Raw genomic sequence first — 20,258 nt, forward strand, 5'->3', positions numbered from 1 at the left:
TGTAGGTCCCAGTGTCAGAAAGCTGGGTTCAGTGCCACAAAGCGAGATCAATGGTATGACAATGACCCCAAACATACTTCAAAACGCACCCAAGAAATGGATGGCAACAAAGCGCTGGAGAATTCTAAAGTGGCCAGCAATGAGTCCAGATCTAAATCCCATTGAACACCAGTAGAGAGATCTTAAAATTGCTGTTGGGAAAAGGCGCCCTTCCAATATGAGAGACCTGGGACAGTTTGCAAAGTAAGAGTGGTCCAAAATTCTGGGTGAGAGGTGTAAGAAGCTTATTGATGGTTATAGGAAGCAATTGTTTTCAGTTATTTTTTCCAAAGGGTGTGCAACCAAATATTAAGTAAAGGTTGCCAATAATTTGTCCGGCCCATTTTTGGAGTTTTGTGTGAAATTGTCAAATTTGCTTTTTCCTCTGTTTTTTTTTTTTTTTCAATACACACAAAGGAAATAAACATGTGTATAGCAAAACATGTGTAATTGCAATACTTTTCTGTGAGAAATATTTCATTTTCAGGGGTGCCAACACTTTTGGCCATGACTGTAAGACGGTATAATGTGAATGTATTAAAAAATTTAATACTGTTGGGGGAAACTCAGGTTCACTCCAAGGAGCGTGCACTGGGGTTGTTTCCTTGGCCTTTTTGTATGCTTTTGCCGCTCTCGCAACTCTGAAAAGAAGTAAACCACAGAGAATTAGAATAACTAAGACTGAACTATCTACTGTAACATTAGTGTTTACAATAGTGTAGATGATTATATCCATGCCACACATGCTTTTTTACTCATTGCCTGGCACTTATTTTTTGATACAGTTCACAAATCAGGTAATTGACAGAAGTAAAAGTAATGACATTCCTTTTAATTTAAGAACGTCTAATGATTCTAGAACTAGAACAATTATATAATTCTAATAAACATACCCTCAAAAATTTCCTTTGCAACATTGCCATCCACTGGATATGACTATAATATTTTTATTTTATTTCAGGCTTCTGTTTAACTTTGTCCATCCTGGAACTAACCTCTCATCAGTTCAAACAAAAATATTATTTTATTATAAGAAAAGATCATACACAGCTCCGGCAGAGTGGATCAGTTGAGGTCAATGAGAAGGCTTAATAGTAACTAACTCCTCCTAGGGCTTTCGAGCCACATGCACCAAAATCGGATATGTCGTAGGCTCTGTTCTAAAGTTTGTTGCTATTTTCTAAGTGGTCCGAGTACCAGTACTCACGGTAAAGGGTCTCAAAGTGGCCTTTTTAGCATAGACACCCATCATAAACTTTAGACGTTTATAACTTGGCAAGCTTTTATCTACACCAAACTCGGCCAGCTTCTTTTGTGTGATACGCTAGTTTTAAATTGGTGTACTGACTGGCCTTTTGGTTTTCCTGCAGCCCTGCCCCCAATATATGCAAAATTAAAAAACTTTCATTGACATATCAAAACACTCATAACAATGAGGGGAACTTCCTTGTGAGTATTGTGATGACGTCGAGTGATGTCACGTGCAGCCCCCCTTCCTTTTTGAAGAAAGAACACTCACATAATTTGATGAATTTCATATTGCTGTTGTTTTAGCCTGTCGTAGCGAAGGAGTTTTCTCCTTACTTCCAGTCTGTCCTCAGAAAGCTGTGTGTTTTCCCTTTCTGGAGGGCTTAGGATGGGAGGAATGAGGTGAGACTTTCTCACCCCATCCACTAAGCAATCCTTAGATGCTTCCGCCATTTCAAACTTCTCCTGAAATAAATGATAATGTTAATATTAAGAAATTCTCCAATGCACAGCTGATTCCTTATTTGTGCAAGCTTTGTTTCAATAAGGCTCATTCTGGTTCTAATACAAACACTACCACCTCCTCTATCATATTGTTGGCTTGTACTGTAAGAGCCAACATACTGTATTGCTCTATAAGCTTATTATTATAATTTAATTAAATTTATCAAGAGTAACTTCTCCCAAAGCTTTCAAGCCACATGCACCAAAATCAGATATGTCGTAGATTCTGGTCTGATGTTTATTGTTATTACTAAGTGATTCTGGAATTCCTGGTACGGAATCACAAATTGTCCTTTTTTCCCCATAGAATCCCATTCAAAAATTTGGAGGTTTATAACTCAGCAAGCTTTTGAGCTACTTATCCCAATCTCAGCCAGCTTCTTTAGGATCTAACTGTGGATGAAGTTTTAATTTGGTGTACCAATGGGCCTTTCGGTTTTCCTGTAGCGGGTGATCAAATATTCCCAAAACTCCAAAAGTCTTGAATTTGAAATTCTTAAAATCCCTCTAAGTTCTCTCACACGCAGCGTGCCCAGAGCCCAGGCACTGCTTCTCTCTTGCTCTCCTAGTCACTGTAGATGTAAAAGAGACTCTCAGTAGATGTAACTAGCCACTCCACCCTGTCTATCAATCCAATGAGTCCAAAAGTATTGGCACACAGTCAATAAATATATATATATTATTCAACATTAAGAATTTACTATTACTACTTTCTATTGTATAATATTAAGTAGAATCCCTATCTATACAAAAAGCACCAGTCTTTGCGAATACTTGCTTCGTCAAGCCAACATCAAAATTTGGTGTGACTAACACACAACAAATTTTCTACTAACAAAGAGAATTACCAATCTAGTGATTACATTTCCAACATTTGGCAGAAACCCTTATCCAGAGCAACTTACATTATCTCAATTTTATACAGCTGAGCAATTGAGGGTCGTGCTCAGGGGCACATCAGTGGCAGCCTGCTGAACCTGGGATTCGAACTCACAACCTTCTGATTGTTGTGCCAGCACAACACCTTAACCACTAGGCTACAACGTGCCGTATTACAGAAGTTTATGTGATCAAAAGTACGAGGACATCTGACCATTACATATCCCATTCAAAAATCATAGAGAGTATTACTGACTTGTTCCCCCTTTGCTACATAAACAATTATTTATAAATGACTGTTTTCATGTCGATCTTAGCGTAAATGAAAATAAGGAATTTACAAAAATCGTTCACAGTCACAGATCACAGTCATATAACCCTTAAATATTTTTGTTTACATTTTTATGATACAATTTATTTAGAATAAATAAAACTAAAACACGACAAGGGAAGACAATTAACTTGTCAATGACAAACACGTAGCATCTCAGATAGCTTTCTTTAAACGATTCAGCTTGTGTAAACATTTCTCGAATACTAATTAGCTTGAAAGTGCACAGATCTTTTAGACAAACGAGCACTTTAAATTTTTCTTTGAGTTATGCAATAAAAAAATCTTATTACCTGTTGACAGCCAGCGTTTTAGTTCCGAACTGGCTGAAGTTTGGAGGCAGAGCCGAATGTTGCCATGGGAACAAGCGGAAGCGTCATGCGGGAATGACGTATGGTTTGGATGGTTTAATGCCATTTCTTCATAAAGGAATGTCTCCCCCTTGTGGCTATTCTAAAATATTGTTTAAATTGTATTTGAAATTCATTAAACTATTTAAACATTATTTCAGAATAGCCACAAGGGGGAAACATTCCTTTATGAAGAAATGGCATTAAACCATACAGCGCTACATAAACCAATCCAATTAATTAAGACACAAAATGCTTTACATGTTTTTATTCAATATTAATTATTTTATACCTAAAAAAGTGATGAAACTAATATTAGTCTTGATTTGATTCTGAATCTGATTCAAAACTGAGTCTGTGGTGCTTAAAAGTGTATTTTAATGTTTGTGGCTCTCAAACCTTTTTACCACAAACTATTTATAATAAAAATGCATTCAAAATCAGCATTAATTTAAAATCATACATCAGCAAACTATTTATATATTAAACTCATTACTATGGATTTATTATTCCTTAACTTTCCCCCTATTCAAACACATTATAATAAGCTGATAGTATTTGTATAGGTTAATTTGTTTTTACATTATTGGGGGTTTGTTTAAATCTATGGTTGTTTAATTCTCTATTGTTTATTCTATTCAATTAACTATTTGAATTACTAATAACTATAGGAATTCAACAATGAATATAATAACTGTCATAATTCTGGGTGTTTACAATTTTAATTACAATTTAAAAACCATTGTAACCATTTACAACATTTTTGCAGGTATTTATTATTAGACAAAACATGTGGGGAAAAAAGACTGATCTATTTAGTTTTAATCCAGAGTTCTTTACAAAAATCTAATTATATATGCAACATATAGTTTATAAGTGATTGGCAGTCACTGATTTGGATAAACTGTAAAAATAAATAAATAAATAGATAGATAAATAGATAAATAAATAATAGGCATTTACCTGACCTTAATTACATTTATTATTTTATGTATTTATAATAAATGTAGCTTAATCTATTCATTCTGTTGCCATGAGTTTTGATGGACATATAAGTAAATATTTTCTCAGGATACATTCAAGTGTGTGTACAACTAAGCAAGAGAATGAAAATATTGGTCGGGTTCTTATACTATACATTGCTACTATACATTATTTTGACAAATGCCCTGTAAATTTCCTCAACAAATAGCAATCTATTGCATATTTTAAATGTGCTTAGATGATCAAACTGTATTCTTATGGAGACTGTTTAAATTAGGGAAAACATGTGCTTCATACTTGGCAGCAGCTTGAGAAAGAGAGAGAGAGAGAGAGAGAGAGAGAGAGAGAGAGAGAGAGAGAGAGAGAGAGAGAGAGAGAGAGAGAGAGAGAGAGAGAAGAAAGGGGAGGGGTGCAGAGGAGCATGCAGGCATGCGCAAGCAAGAGAGAGATAGAAAGCTGGAAGAATGAAGGCTGTGACGCACGATTATCTTCCCTCTGCCGACTCATTGGCTGCTGGGTCTGCCCGTCAGTGAGCTCAGGTTCAGGGCTATGCCATCAGGGCAGATTATGAAGCAGATCTCGTCTCTGGTGCTCTCCTCCACTTGTCTAAATGGCTGAACACAGGCTCTCCATGCTTCTCTTGCTGTGGCTCTTTGTGTGCATGCAGCCAGCATGGCCCTTTGATCAAGTGCCTGCAATCCTGGACAGGAGGTAAGGGGAGTTCTTTCAACTACAGCATGAGGAGGAGGGTGGAGAGGGAGAAGGAGAGGGAGTGATGCTGTGTAGTCCTCCACTGTGGCCAGTGCACACCAGGGACCAGGGATGTAATAGGAAAATATTGTTGAAGCAGCACTACTTGGTTAGGCTGAGCTCATGCTTTATATCTGCGTAACAACAAAAAACTCTACGAAGGATGTGCTTATTGTGGTGCAGTTTTCTTCATCTATTTGTCACTGCAATTTATTTAAACATGGCTATGACAATGGACATGAGGTGGACCTCTCAAACCCAGTGTTTTGTCAGAAGGAATCAGTTTACAGATGCTACTCTATTGTGTGCTAGGAAAGAAGAAGCTCAGAGTGAACCACCCCAGAAAGCTGTGAACACTCCCTAGACTTACTGCAGTGTTGTTTACATGTTTGGCTAGCATTCCTTTACTTTACCTGGAATTTCTTTCAGTCTACAGCATATGTACCTTGCCAAATTTCTCAGGATAGTCCCTTTAAAATAGGGGCAAAAAAAAAAACAATGGACTCATGAACTTATAGATATGAACTTCATTTTAGCTGCATTAATGCTCCAATTCATCTTAGCTCCATTAATGACTGTACAGTAAGTTCCAGGTAAATATGAGCAAACTCATGCAGTTTCTATTTCTGTTTCTACGCATTGTATGACAGTTGATGTTATTTTTGAGAGAGCATATGGCCTTGGGGGATAAGGATAGAGGTGGTGTTTTGATGTGACTGAGCTCCTGCCTTAAGACTCTTAGTGATGTGACTGAAAGAATTACCATCTGATATCGAGAGAAATATGGCACCGTGCCTACCACATGTCCTGACATTAAATCTGTAGAACAGTATATTTTAAGATATTGCTATGTTACTATCTTACAGTCCTTGCTGTATCCATATGTTTAACTTACATACACCTATAACACTCTTCTTTGGGTAGTCAATGCTTTTAAGGATAGAACGTAGACTTAAACATAGAACTTTAAGGGTTCCTTCAGATGAACAAAAAATAAATTATTTAAGTTTTTGGAGGAAACATTTAAATCCAATCTACTGACTTCCACCAGTATCTTAAAATCCTCACATCTCACCTTTCACCTTGAAATGTACAAAACAAAACAGCATAAAACATGTCTTTAAAACTTATCTTGTTTAACCACACCATACAGTACATGTTTAGGGACAGAATATTGTCACATGGCCCTGTAATCAATACATCTGTGATTTATTTGGTCAGCAATCTAACTTGGACTACAACTGGTTCAGTGTTTTTTGGCTAAACCAACAATGTCAAAATGCACCAGAATGGCAGCAACAGAAATCTTTAATCATAATCCTGTCTAATGAAGTAATCTATTCTTAGATAACATGGTGTTGGGCTTTTCTACATCCTTGGACTCACACACAGACAGAAAGAGAGAGAGAGAGAGAGAGAGAGAGAGAGAGAGAGAGAGAGAGAGAGAGAGAGAGAGAGAGAGAGAGAGAGAGAGAGAGAGAACAGATTGACACTTTGAGAACATGAAGGTGGAGACATGTTGGGAACATTGCTTTTCATTACATAAATGTCCAGTTCAGCAATTAGCCCTTGGTAAACTAGCTTTAGAGGTAAGGCAAGAGCCTCCTTATACATACCACAGACAACACAAATGCAACCAGGGTTCTAAAAATCTATTTATATAGAATTTTGAAAGATGTTCTATAACTAGGTGCATTCTGTGTTTTTCTTTACAGCACTAGTTAAAGAACTTTTAAAGAATGCATTCATTACAGTACATGCAATTACACATAGAAAGCCTGCATTCAGTTCAGTTCTAGGTTTACTGAGTCAAGATGTTATGCTGTTGTCAATTCAACACTTAAGAGATTAGGTGTGTCATACATGTTTATTTTCACCAAATTGTCATTTAACACTTCCAAACTCAGGTCACCCAGTACCTGACTAAATCCTGGCCTGACCTATGTGGAGGAGAGCAAATACAGAAGAGTCTTAATAAGGTTTAAGATCCTTCACCAAGCTCATTATCATGATTGGAAGTGTATATTGTTCATCTCAGGATAATCCTGCAGGTTGCAGTGCTTTAGGAATGGTCAAAAAGTATCAGTGTTTCAAATTAAGTTTGGATTAATGTTGGACAGTGTTGTGGAGATGATTAGAGCTAAATCTGGTATGAGTTTGAAAAGATGTAAATGTCAATATTGCAATTGATGTGAAGATCAGAATGCAATCAAGTTCAAATTGTGTTGAAAAATCATCAGGATTAAATTTTGTAGATAGTAAAAGAAGAAAAGATTCCCTTTATTTAAAACTTTATTAGAGATCTATGTCTAATCAAGACAACAGATTTGTTAGTGAAATGGTTGGATCTGTGTTAGTGGATCAATTGGATTTCTGTCACTGAAATTGCATTCAGGATTGTCATGTTACCTCTTAAGGTTTTACTTACAAGTAAAATGAGAGCCTTTGTTTTATTATGCCTTTCTTTCCTTTCCTTTTTTTCTAAGCTTGGAGGTCCCACCATTTCAAAGCATCAGAATCAGACCAGGTTAGTGACAAATTAACAAACACATGGCATGATTTTTACACAATATTTTTAATTGTATAAAATATTGTGCTATAAGTGTTTTATTGCTGTATCATCATAATTAAAATCTATAAAGGAGAATTTGTTAACAGCAAAAATATGATGCAGGTGAATCTCAGAAAAAGACCAGATGACGTTTGTCCAATCTTCAACTGTCCAGTTTTCCTTTTTAGTGCTCTTGTATAATGTACACATAAATGTACAGTATATACAGTATATTGCAGGTTTTTTTCAACATATATGTGTACAGCATATATTGCAGTTTAGAGTCTCTCACTTTAAATGAGGCCGTATGACATCACTGTCATTCTGTCCCTCTTTGTCCTGTGTCCACATTTTGTGATGCAGATGGAGTAGGCATTGAAAGTTCAAGTGCTTCACATGAGGAAACTTTCTCGCCTGCAGCTGAAAACCCACTCCGAAAAATGTTGCAGGTATTACATTTTCACATTGACTGTGTGACCTTGGGCAACAAGAATATTATTAATGTCTAAGTCCATCTAAAATAACCTGAAAGACATTCATGCAAAACAGTGACAAGATTAATAACTTAGAAGAAGTGTGTTTCAATGTTCTATTCTGCACTCTGTGTTTAATGTTTAAATAGTAGCAACCTGTTCTTTCCTTCCAACAGCCCTATGGATGGCATTTGCACACTCAGCCCAGAACTAAAAGGAAGTTACTTCAGTCTACTAGCTCGGGGCCATACTCTCCTCTGAGTGTAGCTTATAATGGCAAGATATGCATCCTGTTCAAGGCCAAGAGGCTGGCTATTCGCTACAGAAACAACACTTTTCTGGACTTAACAGAAAGGGTATTTGGACCCAATGCCTCTGTAGACACCAAAGGCTCTGTATGCACCAAAGAAAAAGCTACGTATGTCACTAGAAAACCAAATTTTTCAGCTTTGTTGTTATAGATAGATACACTTATCAGAAAGTATAATTAATGTTTAACATTCTCAACACTGATTCAAAAGATTTATATGATGGTTATGGAGTCATATGTGTTATCTGTCAACAGCCTTTCTCTTCGCCTGGGAGATGTGGAGGACATTAAAGCACTTGTCATTAGGTGAGTGTTCTTTTTTTCTTCACACCTTATCATCCCAACTGATAAAGCTAAACATAGAATCTCACAGAATGACCACTGTTACAAGACCACTTGTGATCTTATAACTCTACCACAGGCTCCAAATGTCCAACACATTTTATGAGTCAGTAGGCCAGAACTGGTTCACTTTGGACAGTGTTCATATCCACTACAACTGGACCCATGAGGCTACTTTCAATGCCACTGAGGTCTACGCTCCCGCTACCTACTCATACCACTGCCAGCATGTCAGCAGCCTACAGAAATATGACACCTTACTGGTGCCCAGTTCCCACACAGATAGCTCTGCGAACTGGCACATCACTTTTACAGACTTCCAAGTAGGTGCACACATTGCTTACTAATGCTTCTTGATGTCAAAATCAAAGCATTTGTATTCTAATTTCTAAAATTGAAGGAAGTTACCTTTAAAAGATGCAGTACTGTTCGGCAAGTTTAACTGCATATAACTCATGGAAATATTAACATGTCTCTGTAAAGTGAAATGATGAGACTAATTAACCTCTGACAGACAAAACTGAATGTTTTAGACAGAGACAGCATTACCTACAAGCTCCTATTCTTTTACCACATGGTACTACTGATATTCTTATTCATTTCACATCCTCAGATCCAAGCCTTCAATGTGCAATCCAACAAATTTGCCTCGGCCAGTGACTGCGCAACCTTCTTTACCCCAGCCATCCTGATGGGACTCATCACATCTCTGATTCTGCTGCTGGTGTTGGCCTATGCCCTGCACATGGTAGTCCACCTCAAGCACATTGACCGATATGAAGAGCACAAGACCACTGTCTACTTCCCACGTATGCCTGAGGCTGAGCTCCCTGACAAGAACAGTGTTTAAGGGCATTGTAGCCACCAGGGCGACACCTATGGACCAGTTGCAACTCTGCAAAGGACCAGTTACAACTCTGCAAAAAAACAGACAGGACCTCTTCTTAATCTTGCCTCTTCTGATTTGGGATCAATGCACTGTGCTCTCAGTCTTTGTCCTGCCCTGGAAATAAACTTGTTTGGTTGTTGTTAAGTTTTGAGAGTCAAGAATTGAGATAATATGCTGAATAGTGTGTTTAATCCCTGCTGGACGCAAAATCTGGGCATATCATGCTTCTCCATGACCAAGACTGGGAAGCCTATAACAATGGAGTATTAAAATGGATCAAAAATGGGTAGATTTTAGAGCACCCAGAACAATTAGTGCAGAAATCTACAGTATGAATATTCAAGAGATTTTTGAGTGAAGAGGAAGAAAGAGAAATGAATGAATACGTGACAAAGTGTGCCTGTGACCCTATGGTCAGCAAACATTTGAAGTTACTGATGTGAATAACAACGGGGGAAAAAAACATTTTACGACTGCCACAAAGTTTGGCACAAATTTGTCAGCCTTGACAAATCACTGACAGTAAAAAATGTGACTATGAAAAATATAAAAGAAAGAAGAACAAACTATAAATTACAAACTTTAATGTAGTTTTTTAAGTAAACCAAACACCACATGTACAATAAATTTAATTCCGTCCTCAAACTCAAAATATGCATTTAATGATGTAGTAGTATAGTGTAGTATAAATCATGGCTACTGACTTTAGTATTTAACAGTCTTCAGTTACAAAACCTATACCAAACATGCATCAAAATCATGTTTTATTTTCGAAATCATAAAGAAAATGTCAATGCAACAAATTTTTATATGAGCTTATGTATTAGGCCTATTTAAACTCTTTCCTGGATACTAGGTGGAATGTATTAGGTCTAATAATATGTACATTAATTTACAGCGAACGCTGTGTAACTATAGGGAACGAATGCTGTATGATAACTCATGTAGGTGTATACCCTCAGTATCATATTCAGTAAGCCTTTAAATATGTACAAGTAACATCAGTAACTCATTATTGCAATAACCCACAGCATGAAAACAGCTAATGATTAAACTTTTCAGGGCGGCTCTGACACTCATGTGCAACTTGTTCTTTTTTTTCCCCAAATGGAAACCTACATACACATTAAGGTTTCCAGTCAATGTAGTTTGAAAAATAAACAATGATCATATGAAAATGGTGTGTGAATCAACTTTCAGTCTTTCAATATTTGTTTATATCGGTGTAGTGCATCCTACAGTTATTCAAAGTAATAACCAGGTAGTCAGAAATGTGGCACAGCAATGGCTGCATCAGTGGTTAAATTTGCAGATCACATCAGCTCACTGGATGCAGTCATCTGGTTCAGAGTTCCTAATACTGGAGTCGAGTGAATGCAACCCCATCCTCCTGCCTGTGTTTTTCCTCTCTGTCCTTTCTGCCATCTGTTCTCCCCTCTCACCTCCCAGCAGAAGTATAGCTAACCCCTCACTGGGACAGTTTACCTGTCGGCTCAGTACCAGAAACGTGTCTGTCTGTCGCCAAAATAAATAAAAAACCTGCTGCTGTTAATATGGTAAACACAGGGCCATCCTGGTCACTGACCACACACCCAGTATTTCTTCCAAGCTATTTTACTACTTTTTTATTATTATTACTATTCAACCTGTCTTGGTCATTAATATTGTACCGATAGAAACAAACTATACATTTATATTTCTAGTGTATCATGGGTTTCCTCCAGTCTGGTGCCCTGTGTTTTCCAAATATGTTTTCAAACGCAGTTTAAGTAAATATAAATATTAAACTAATCAGATTTTATTTACAGATTAAGTGATGGCCATTGTAAAAATAAAATAGTGAGATTACAGTAGGCAGACAGAGCAGTAAATACAATTACATTGCATTTGTACATTGTTGATGTCTTTGCAATAGAATCAACAAAATTGTGAAAATGGCTTATCTGTTATATATATTTAGATTTTTTTTTGCTATTACAGACAGGATTATGTTGTCATTTTATCCACTGATGTAATTTAACTGGAAATGGTTAGACATCATTTGGGTATCAGTAATTATGGCATCTCTGTTTAGAAGATTGATGAGGATGGTTTTTGTTGCAGCAAAGATTTTCTGTGTTGTTTGCAGGACCATTTTGACTAAAAGGTGCCAAGATGAAGCTCTAAGATATACATAGTCAGATAAAAAAGTGTTGACAGTACAGACAGGGGCTACATAGCAGTTGAATCATCTGTGTTTTTGCTCTTCTTTAACAGTATTCTGACTTCATCTCAGTCTCACACAGTTAGCCAGCTCATTTAGGAAGATTTATGGACAAATGACTCATCCCTTTCAAGTACATATTAATGATAAAAGGACAAAGTCATTCCAGGCCAGTGGTCTTCAGTGTATAGCGTTCTTTGTTCCTCATCCATGGCCACATAAGGTCATAAGTAATGTCTCTTTCACTATTTAATACAGATGGACAATAATTGGCAGAAAGAGGGCCTCAGCATATGATTTATAATATGACTCTGGATATTCTCGACTGTCACACACAGTTCTACAAGATCTGAAACATTTAGAATTGTCATGTAAATGAAATGTAAATAAAATGCCTTGGGAAATCATTTTTCGAGGGCTGAAAAGAACAACACTTAAATTTCTATGCGCCGATTTACACACTAAGTTAGAGATGCAAATCAGCCGACATCCCATGTCTTCTGACTACAGGAGGAAACCCTCTAGCACTAAAGGTACATGCAAGCATTAAATGCACAGGGTGGAGGCAGGAAACGAATCCTCATCCCTAGAGATGCAAGGCAAACATGCTAACCACTAAGCAACCATAATTACATTACCGCTTTTAATATTGCTCACACCTTGGGATGGTTTGAGTGGTCTCCTTTAAAAGGCATGTTCTTTTATTGAGGATGTTCTTGTTGATGGTGAGTCTTGGGCACTATAGATATTAACATGCTTCATCCCAAATATTCTTTGTGAGTATATACATTTTGGGTAATTGTAAGCCTGAAAATAAGTTTTATTCCAGGCCACAGCTGTGACCAATGGCAAAATCCATAAAGGTATTTAAAAGCAATTTTTGCCCTACGTCATTTGAACCAACTAAATGAATAGTCTAAATATCTAAATAAAAATGTACAAAATCGAGACAACCTACAGGATAGCATTCATATTTAAAAACATATCAACAACATACAGCTGGCACTTTTAATGTGTTAAGTCTGTCATCTGGTGGGGATGATGCCCATGACATAAGAGGGTCAAAGGGCACAAGCACACAAGTGACCCTCTTGTATGATGTAGCCTACTCGAGGGCATCAATTAAGCGCCGGGAAACAATGAAGCTGAGTGTGTTAGAGTGCAGCTGCAACCTGCGTCGGATGCCTCGGCTCGGATGTGTGACCATGTGGGTCACAAGGGACCGCAGAATACGCAGTTCCAGGGTAGAACACGAGTGCGTGACTAAACCCAAACTTTCACATTATACGAAAGATATTGATCCTCATAGTGTTCCGTAGTTTAACTTCTACGCTTCTGAATATTCGTTCTGCCAGTGTCTTTAGAACATAAGCTTTACTTTATAATCACAATGTATTATGTTTGCTGTTCCCCCTTCTCCTCAGAAATGGAATCGTCTAGCGTCTCCATCAGAAAAGCAAATGTGGGGAAGCTTGTAAGAGCTCAGGAGTGAGAACCTCAGCTTCGCCTTCGACGTTTATCGGCAGTGGAACATCAGGTATTTTTCACACTCGTTATCGGTTGACAGAAATGTAAGAATTCTTAATTTTATTTTATATTATTTTTTTAGATTAAAGCATAGACTGTCGTATTCTATCATTTTCTAAAGCAATGTTGTGCATCAGGGGTCTATACATGTTCCACTTTTGAGTTTAACTGGTTCTTTAAAGTTTGTTAATGTAATTGCTTCGGCTCAATCTTAATAAATAAATAAATAAATAAATAAATAAATATTTAAAAAAAAAAAAAAAAAAGAAGGACGCCACTATGTTTACGTTTTAATTAACAGTAGTTTTTAATTAGTTTGCATGGTGTTTTTCTTCCTTCGTAGTCCAAGGAGGAAAAAATGGAGGGTCAGCAACTGAAGGATCCGCTGAATAAAGTTTCGCTAATTAAAGGTACCTCAAGCAGCTACAACACACACACACACACACACTCACTCTCTCTCTCTCTCTCTCTCTCTCTTACACACACTCACACACACACACACACATCTTTATTTTACTTACTAAATACACTAAGTTGTTTAAAAATGAAAGTTTGACTGCATATTTCTTGAAAGTGTCTTGGAGTACATCGTAAACATTGCTGTTTATGTATTTAATGCTGACATTTAGTGTAGTGAGATGAATTGTACTGAATACAATGCTGGGCATGCAACTTAAGCAACGATATTTTCAGTTTCAAAGCTAATATAGGCCAGAGTGTTCCTCTGTGTCCTCACTCCGCAGATAGCTTATGTGCCTGATCCAGAGTGGCACCGATGAGCGAGGACTGAGAGTCCTACAACCCAGGAATTCATGAATCCTTAATGTCCTCGCTCGATCACGCTCCCTGCATTGTGTGGAGGTCGTGTTTGCAGAGCTATTACAGCTGACTCATGCAGGATACTCGTAGCCTTGTTTTTCTGAATTCCTGTCACTGATTGCGATGATATCTTCCTAAAATCACCATTTATGGTGCAAGGTCTGGAGTGTGCAAGATGAGGTCATTTCTTTTTAAAGCTCTCAATAGGATGGCCTGATTCTGTGCAACCCAGTTTGAGGAGAATTCCTACGTTAGGTAAAAACATAGCTTATTTTTGAAGACAAGCTTAAAATGTTTATATAACAAAGTAGATATGCTGATTACAGTAATGTTAAGTATGTAAAGTTCCTGTGTACTTATTAGTAATCCACTCAGCAAACTATCCTTAATAGAGACAAGGGCCCTAGTTTAGAAATAAAATGATGACTTTAGTTTTTTTTAGGGTAAATCTATTTTCAGTTAACTTATTAATTCATGGAATAGGCTCATTTACCCACCTCAGGGGAAATTATCTTGCACTTCATTCTGATCTAAATTTAACCTGTGGCCAGTTTGAGTGTGAACTCAGGAGGACGGAAATGCCAGGTTATGTATCAAGATAAGTTATTTGATAGCCAGATTTGATTAAGGTCAGGGTGCTTTCTTCTTGTCCTTTTGCTAGCACATTGAAATAATACTCGGATATACAGTAATTGCATTATTTGAGAAAAAAAGTCATTGTTCTGATGTAAATATCTGTACAGATGAGCTGACTCGGAGCTCTATGGAAGCTAGCGAGTCAGAGAAGGTGATCCAGCACCTTAATCAGGAGTTGAAGGAGGCACATGATCAGGCCAATGCTGGCAAGCAGAAGTGTGTGGAGCTGCAAGGTAAATGACATGCATGGTTTCTTTCAGTGATACTTTCATGTATTATTGCGTGTCTCTTGTTAAGCATCTTGATGAAACATTCTAACGTTAAAGCCACTTCAAAATTACATTTGTGAAACGTTCCTTTTCCTGGGCTTAAAGGCAGGGTTTAGAATGACGATAACCTGGTAAAGCCCTAATGTGTCCCTAATGGTATGCAACCCATTGCAGGACTTCTAGAGGAGGAAAAGCGAGCCAGCAAGCATCAAACAGAGGAATCTGCAAAGCAGATGAAGATTCTTCAGAGTAAGTGTGAGGAGGAGTGACTCTGTTTATATATAGCATATTATAGATCTCCTCTGGCAGATTGTCCTATGTGTGTGCGCATGCAAGAATGTATGTTATTTGGATTTCTACTGTGTCTAAAGCTCAGCTTCAGAAGTTGCAGGATGAGATGGAAAATCTTAGGGACCAGAAGGACAGTACTATTCTGAGTATGCGACAGGACGCACATGTAGCTCAAGAGGAAATGCAGGTATTTCGCCGAAGCATGGAGAAGGCTGCAGCTGAGAGGGAGCATGAGGTCAGTGCTCTAAAGAGCAACCTGGCAACACTGACCGGTGAACTGGAGAAATGGCAGGTGTCTGCAAATAAGTATGAGCGTGAGATTGACAGCCTGCAGGCAAACCACCAGCAACAGAACCAGCAAAGAGACAAGGTTGCTAAACAGCAAGGTACCTCACTCACTCACATTATACACACAAGTTTGGCTTAACCTTATTATTTATTTTTCATTAATTACCATTATTAGCATTGCACCATAAGTTTGGTTGTCAGAGGTTATTGTAACTGTTAAACAATCTAAACTGAGAAGATTGTTTTAAAAAAGATAAACTTAAAAATACTTGTATTATAAATCATGAAGCCTAAAGTTTCAGAAACTTTTATAGCAGGCAGAGTGTGTGTGTTTGTGTTACACCCATAACACCTCCCTGGGAAAATAATACTTATTATATGGAAGGTTTTGTGTGATATATTTTTTTTTCGTCACATGAGTATTTGAAATCAGAGAGGTGTAAGGTATGTGCAATGATAATTAGGGATGCACAAAAACTATGGCCATTAATCATCTGGAGTAAAATAGCTTATCAGCTAAAAATATACTCTTTTTAAAATGTTCTAATAAAATATAAGCTCTTTGTGTGGGCAGAAGATATTCAGACTGAGGGTGCAAATATGTATCTGACAATTCAGTTGCAGTCACACAATTTATACAAGTTATAAAATCACCTGCTTATCAAGGATTTCCACCTATGTTAGTCATTCCGAGTGAGTCACATCTTTTGACCCATGTACTTTACTGTCTTGTACTTGAATTTTGGTTGGAATGTCATCTCAAATTGAACACTAGCCAATTGCATTTTTAGTGCACTAGCTGTGTCTTGCTCATTACATCAACAGTTATGGCTATCAAACTGCAGGGGTGTGTGCCTGGATTTTGGGTTCAGCCCCGTGTGTCCTAAATATTTATTTTAGTAAGCTTCAAATGTTAATTTTTATGTAATACTAATGAGTGATTATTTCGATTTTCTCCCTATGACTGGACTGGATATGTAATTGGATAGATGCACGAAGTGTGTTTCCCCCTATTATTCTGAGTGTCTGGGTTGTTTACCTGACTTTTTTGCTAATGTGTATGTGATGCAGCCAGTGAACTGGAAAAGCTGAAGCGGGACTGTGAGAGCCTGCAGAGGGAGTGTGCGTCTCTCAGGTCAGAGCGGGAGCAATTGGCTGTGCAGCAGCAGAAGGAGAAGAGCAGTCTGCAGAGTGAATGTACATCCCTGCGCTCTGACAAGGACCAGCTTCTAAAGAAACTGCAGCAACTGGAAAAAGAGCTAGACAGGTCCATATCACACCATTAGCAGTAAACCCTACTATTCTAAAAGTACACTTTGTGTTGGTCTTTCAGAAAGGTAGCTCAGTGCATAAAATCGGTGTGTGATGTTTTTTTTTTTGCTTCCTGCAGCTGTAAGAAGCAGAATACAGATCTGAGCAGCACAGCAGTGGCTCTGAAGAAGACACGGGCTGACCTAGAGAAATGCCTGAGTGCCTCACAGGAGGAGCACCAGAAAAACAGCAGCCAGCTTCACGTCCAGCTGGAGCAGAGCAAAGCCAGGACCAAAGAGCTGCAGAAGGAGGTGAAAACAGCACTCCTCTATAAATCAGAGATCCTTTTACACGTACACAGAAAGCATTATGGTCATTTTTACTGAAACCGCTGACGTATATTAGTTCAGCATCCTGTTATTAAATGGCTATGATGTTCTCCACTTGGTGAGGTAGGTCTTTTTGTGTTGTTTTTGTTTAACATATATGCACAAATGTTCTGCCAAAGTGTCAAGACACAGGGTTTTTAATACAGGAAGGATTGCTAGGTTGAATACAAGGCATAGTGATGCTTCTTTTACGTTTTCTTAACACACATTATGCAGTGCTATTAATGAGCACAAAGTATCTGGAAAGTTTTTCAGTTGATGTTAGCCAGTTTATTTTTTTCTCTTTTAGTATGTACTCTTTTAATATTCACCCTCTAATTAGGGCCCGAGCACTGAATGGTGCAAAGCCCTATTGTTTTTGCTCGGTTTATTTATTTATTTATTTGCCCACATTGGCCAATTGGGGTCCCTTAACATGCTCGAAAACTCTTGAAATCTGGCACACACATCAGAGTCGTGCAACACTAGGCTCTGTAATGCAAAAACAAACATTTGGGCACAGATCGGGCAAATATGTACGCACATGTACGAGAGTTGGTACGCATGTAGATCTCATTGATATTTACTGATATTTACCCACTTGATGCACTTGCCCACTGTGCATTGTTTTCTGGGAGGCACTGTATAGCGATTAAAAAAACGTGCGAGGGCCCGCCATCATCGCTTGCAGCTATATTTTATTTTTTAATTGCTTTTGTGTGTGTGTTTTTTTTTTTTTTTCCTTCCAGTATGAAGAGACACAAGCAGAGTTGTCAGGCCTGAAAACGAGGTGTGAGCAGATTGAGCAGGAGAAGGAGTCTCTCAGCCTGGAACTGCAGCAGTGCCAAGCTAACCTGAAGTCTCTGCAGGAGAAAAGCAACCTAGTGAGTTTCACAATCTTCTTCTATGTCAGTACAGGTGTCTGACAATAGGGACAGTTGAAGAGGTGAGACCGTGTTGCAGCATGCACCAAAAATCACTGATTCTATGACGTCGTGTAATTATCATGCAAGCTTCTATTTTAATTTCACTTGATTCCATGATTCTTAATGTCTTTTGTCTTAGGGAGTAGCTCTCTCTCTTTTTCCATTGAAACTCCACAGCACATCCAGTTGATTTTTGTAATGTCCCTTGCCTCCTTTAGCTGTCTTTATTGCCGTCCATCCTAGCCGTAGTCATCGGCCTTGTCCTGGCTTTGCTGTATTGGTGCTTCGGCCCATTGTGGTAGAAAGGTACACAGTCCGTCCCCTCGCTTCTTCTTTATTCGCTTTTGGGTCCCCCATGCTCAGCCTGTGCAAACTTAACACCTCTGTCCAGCACACATTTGACAGTTTGTTGTAAAAATGTGTTTTGTTTTTATTAATCCAGGTCTGCATATGAATTAACAGACATGAGTCATTATCTCCTTTTCATGGTAACAAAGTTCTCTGTCTTTACTTGTAGGCTGCTACTGTTATGGTTCCTAACATGCTCGCTTTCAGTCTGCTTATTTGTGTTTGGCTCTGTGTCTCTTTCCCATTTCTGTGTGTGGAATGCTTCCTGTGGGTTAATGCTCTCTGACAGAAGAGATAATGCTGACTGGCATGTTATGTGTCTGCTGTTTCAGGAACGATGGATCAGGTGGATACCCATCGCCGCAGTAACAGTTGTTGTCACAGCCTATGTGCTCACAAAGACTTCAACCTGAGTATCTGGCACCACGAACCACTAAAGAAAAACGCACATTTCCAACCACAAAAGAGGGCTTTACATAAGAATTAGTGCAACTTGTAACTGTAATATTGAATGCTGAAGGCCTTAGTTTAATTATACAGGGTATCAGATCCAAGCCCCAAGCAGCTGCAGTGTTTCGATAAAGGCAGAGACTTTTAGACTTTAATGTGTCTAAATGTTAGTTTTATTCTTGCAAAATAGTTATTTTTTGCCAAATGTTTGTATTTGCCTTACTGAATTCATGATGAGATTTAATGACATCAAAAAATCATCAGCTTTAAATAATTATTTTAATAATTCACTGTCATGAACACAATACTACATTTGACACACATAGTCACATGCACAGTATGAAAATGGTTCTGTTCTGATAGGTTTTTTGTTGTTGCACTGAAGTGGTGTTTTTGTAGTTTTGACCTTGATCTTTAATTTAAAGTTACAAAAAAAGTCTATGCACTGTGTTGATATTCTATTGCTTTTTAAGTATTAAGGGTTTAACAATCTGAGCACTATAATTAAAGGTAAGGGCACTAATTTGTCTCCAAGAGACACGTAAAGCAATTAATTTGTTACTTGTACAGATGTTTGAATGCGCTTGCTGGAACAATTAAACAAATATTAATGGAAATAAAGATGAATGTTTTGTGTTGTGTGCTTGTATTTGACATAACACGGGACACATAACACTTGACAAATTCAGTCTGCCTTCTGCTACCCTGACATCATATGCAATAAAGATACTTACTGCAAAGTAATATTTTATGTAATATATATTCAGTACACCATCTTCTGTGCTTTTTTCCTTGTTTATTATCACTTGTTTAATGAGAAAAAATGTGATTCATATCAATGTGCTCAATATATTATTGCTGGAACCTCTAAAATGCTGAGTGTAATAATTAAACCTAAATGGAATTTGTGAATGAGTGAATACTAAATAGCATGTTACAAAGTGTAAGACAGCTCCATACAAATTTCTTCCCAAGAAGACACGCTTGCAGATTCTGGATATTCGCCTGAAACTGATTTTAACTAGCCTTAAATCATTCTTCTTGGGTGGATAAACTACTCCAAAGTACAAAATTCTATATGTAGCTTTTTGTGTGTTGGTGTATGTGTGTGTGTGTGTGTGTGTGTGATGCATGTCTCCAATGATCAATTCAAAATGCAAGGTCAATGGCTGTTTCTTTGGTATCATATACTGTAATCAGTGAGTGTCTTTGTAGACATTTTTTTGCAACAG

The 20,258-nt window shown here is 37.7% G+C and overlaps 3 protein-coding genes across 6 annotated transcripts in view; 2 read left to right on the forward strand and 1 right to left on the reverse strand.

Moving 5' to 3' along the window:
* dnah12 (dynein, axonemal, heavy chain 12) overlaps window positions 1-3,403 on the reverse strand; it is a 28,318-nt gene extending 24,915 nt beyond the window's left edge. Inside the window, exons 1-3 of the mRNA XM_027170570.2 lie at window positions 3,295-3,403; window positions 1,559-1,752; window positions 593-680 (exon numbers count right to left, since the gene is read on the reverse strand). Coding sequence (XP_027026371.2) covers window positions 593-680; window positions 1,559-1,740 — 270 coding nt within the window. The 5' untranslated portion in view covers window positions 1,741-1,752; window positions 3,295-3,403. The remainder of the gene's footprint in view (window positions 1-592; window positions 681-1,558; window positions 1,753-3,294) is intronic.
* Window positions 3,404-4,776: 1,373 nt separating this feature from the next.
* Window positions 4,777-10,789, forward strand: atp6ap1lb (ATPase H+ transporting accessory protein 1 like b). Its single transcript, XM_027170345.2, has 7 exons — window positions 4,777-5,046; window positions 7,572-7,612; window positions 8,000-8,085; window positions 8,286-8,527; window positions 8,675-8,725; window positions 8,841-9,084; window positions 9,375-10,789. Exons 1-7 carry the CDS (start codon window positions 4,946-4,948, stop codon window positions 9,609-9,611), a joined length of 1,002 nt encoding a protein of 333 aa, XP_027026146.1. The 5' UTR covers window positions 4,777-4,945; the 3' UTR covers window positions 9,612-10,789.
* Window positions 10,790-12,959: 2,170 nt separating this feature from the next.
* Window positions 12,960-19,653, forward strand: slmapb (sarcolemma associated protein b). 4 transcript variants are annotated; one of them, XM_047807492.1, is made up of 11 exons: window positions 12,960-13,108; window positions 13,278-13,424; window positions 13,724-13,790; window positions 14,943-15,068; window positions 15,279-15,353; window positions 15,476-15,781; window positions 16,755-16,950; window positions 17,074-17,245; window positions 18,052-18,186; window positions 18,447-18,534; window positions 18,909-19,653. In XM_047807492.1, exons 3-10 carry the CDS (start codon window positions 13,739-13,741, stop codon window positions 18,528-18,530), a joined length of 1,146 nt encoding a protein of 381 aa, XP_047663448.1. In that variant the 5' UTR covers window positions 12,960-13,108; window positions 13,278-13,424; window positions 13,724-13,738; the 3' UTR covers window positions 18,531-18,534; window positions 18,909-19,653. The 4 variants fall into 4 exon arrangements, with proteins under 4 accessions (XP_047663448.1, XP_047663446.1, XP_027026567.2 ...); XM_047807490.1 differs by having other exon boundaries at window positions 13,278-13,390; XM_027170766.2 differs by lacking the exon at window positions 18,447-18,534 and having other exon boundaries at window positions 12,961-13,108; window positions 13,278-13,390.
* Window positions 19,654-20,258: the final 605 nt, after the last annotated feature.

Source organism: Tachysurus fulvidraco, chromosome 23 (genome assembly GCF_022655615.1).
Source record: "Tachysurus fulvidraco isolate hzauxx_2018 chromosome 23, HZAU_PFXX_2.0, whole genome shotgun sequence".
Taxonomy (NCBI): domain Eukaryota; kingdom Metazoa; phylum Chordata; class Actinopteri; order Siluriformes; family Bagridae; genus Tachysurus; species Tachysurus fulvidraco.

What these genes read in the sequence shown, in the direction of transcription:
- atp6ap1lb (XM_027170345.2), top strand. Translation starts at nt 4,946, where the DNA reads ATGGCTGAACACAGGCTCTCCATGCTTCTCTTGCTGTGGCTCTTTGTG. An exon ending in CACTCCGAAAAATGTTGCAG is followed by an intron (nt 8,086 to 8,285) that starts GTATTACATTTT and finishes TCCTTCCAACAG; the next exon opens with CCCTATGGATGGCATTTGCA. An exon ending in TGCACCAAAGAAAAAGCTAC is followed by an intron (nt 8,528 to 8,674) that starts GTATGTCACTAG and finishes ATCTGTCAACAG; the next exon opens with CCTTTCTCTTCGCCTGGGAG.
- slmapb (XM_047807492.1), top strand. Translation starts at nt 13,739, where the DNA reads ATGGAGGGTCAGCAACTGAAGGATCCGCTGAATAAAGTTTCGCTAATT. An exon ending in GCAGATGAAGATTCTTCAGA is followed by an intron (nt 15,354 to 15,475) that starts GTAAGTGTGAGG and finishes CTGTGTCTAAAG; the next exon opens with CTCAGCTTCAGAAGTTGCAG. An exon ending in CAAGGTTGCTAAACAGCAAG is followed by an intron (nt 15,782 to 16,754) that starts GTACCTCACTCA and finishes TATGTGATGCAG; the next exon opens with CCAGTGAACTGGAAAAGCTG.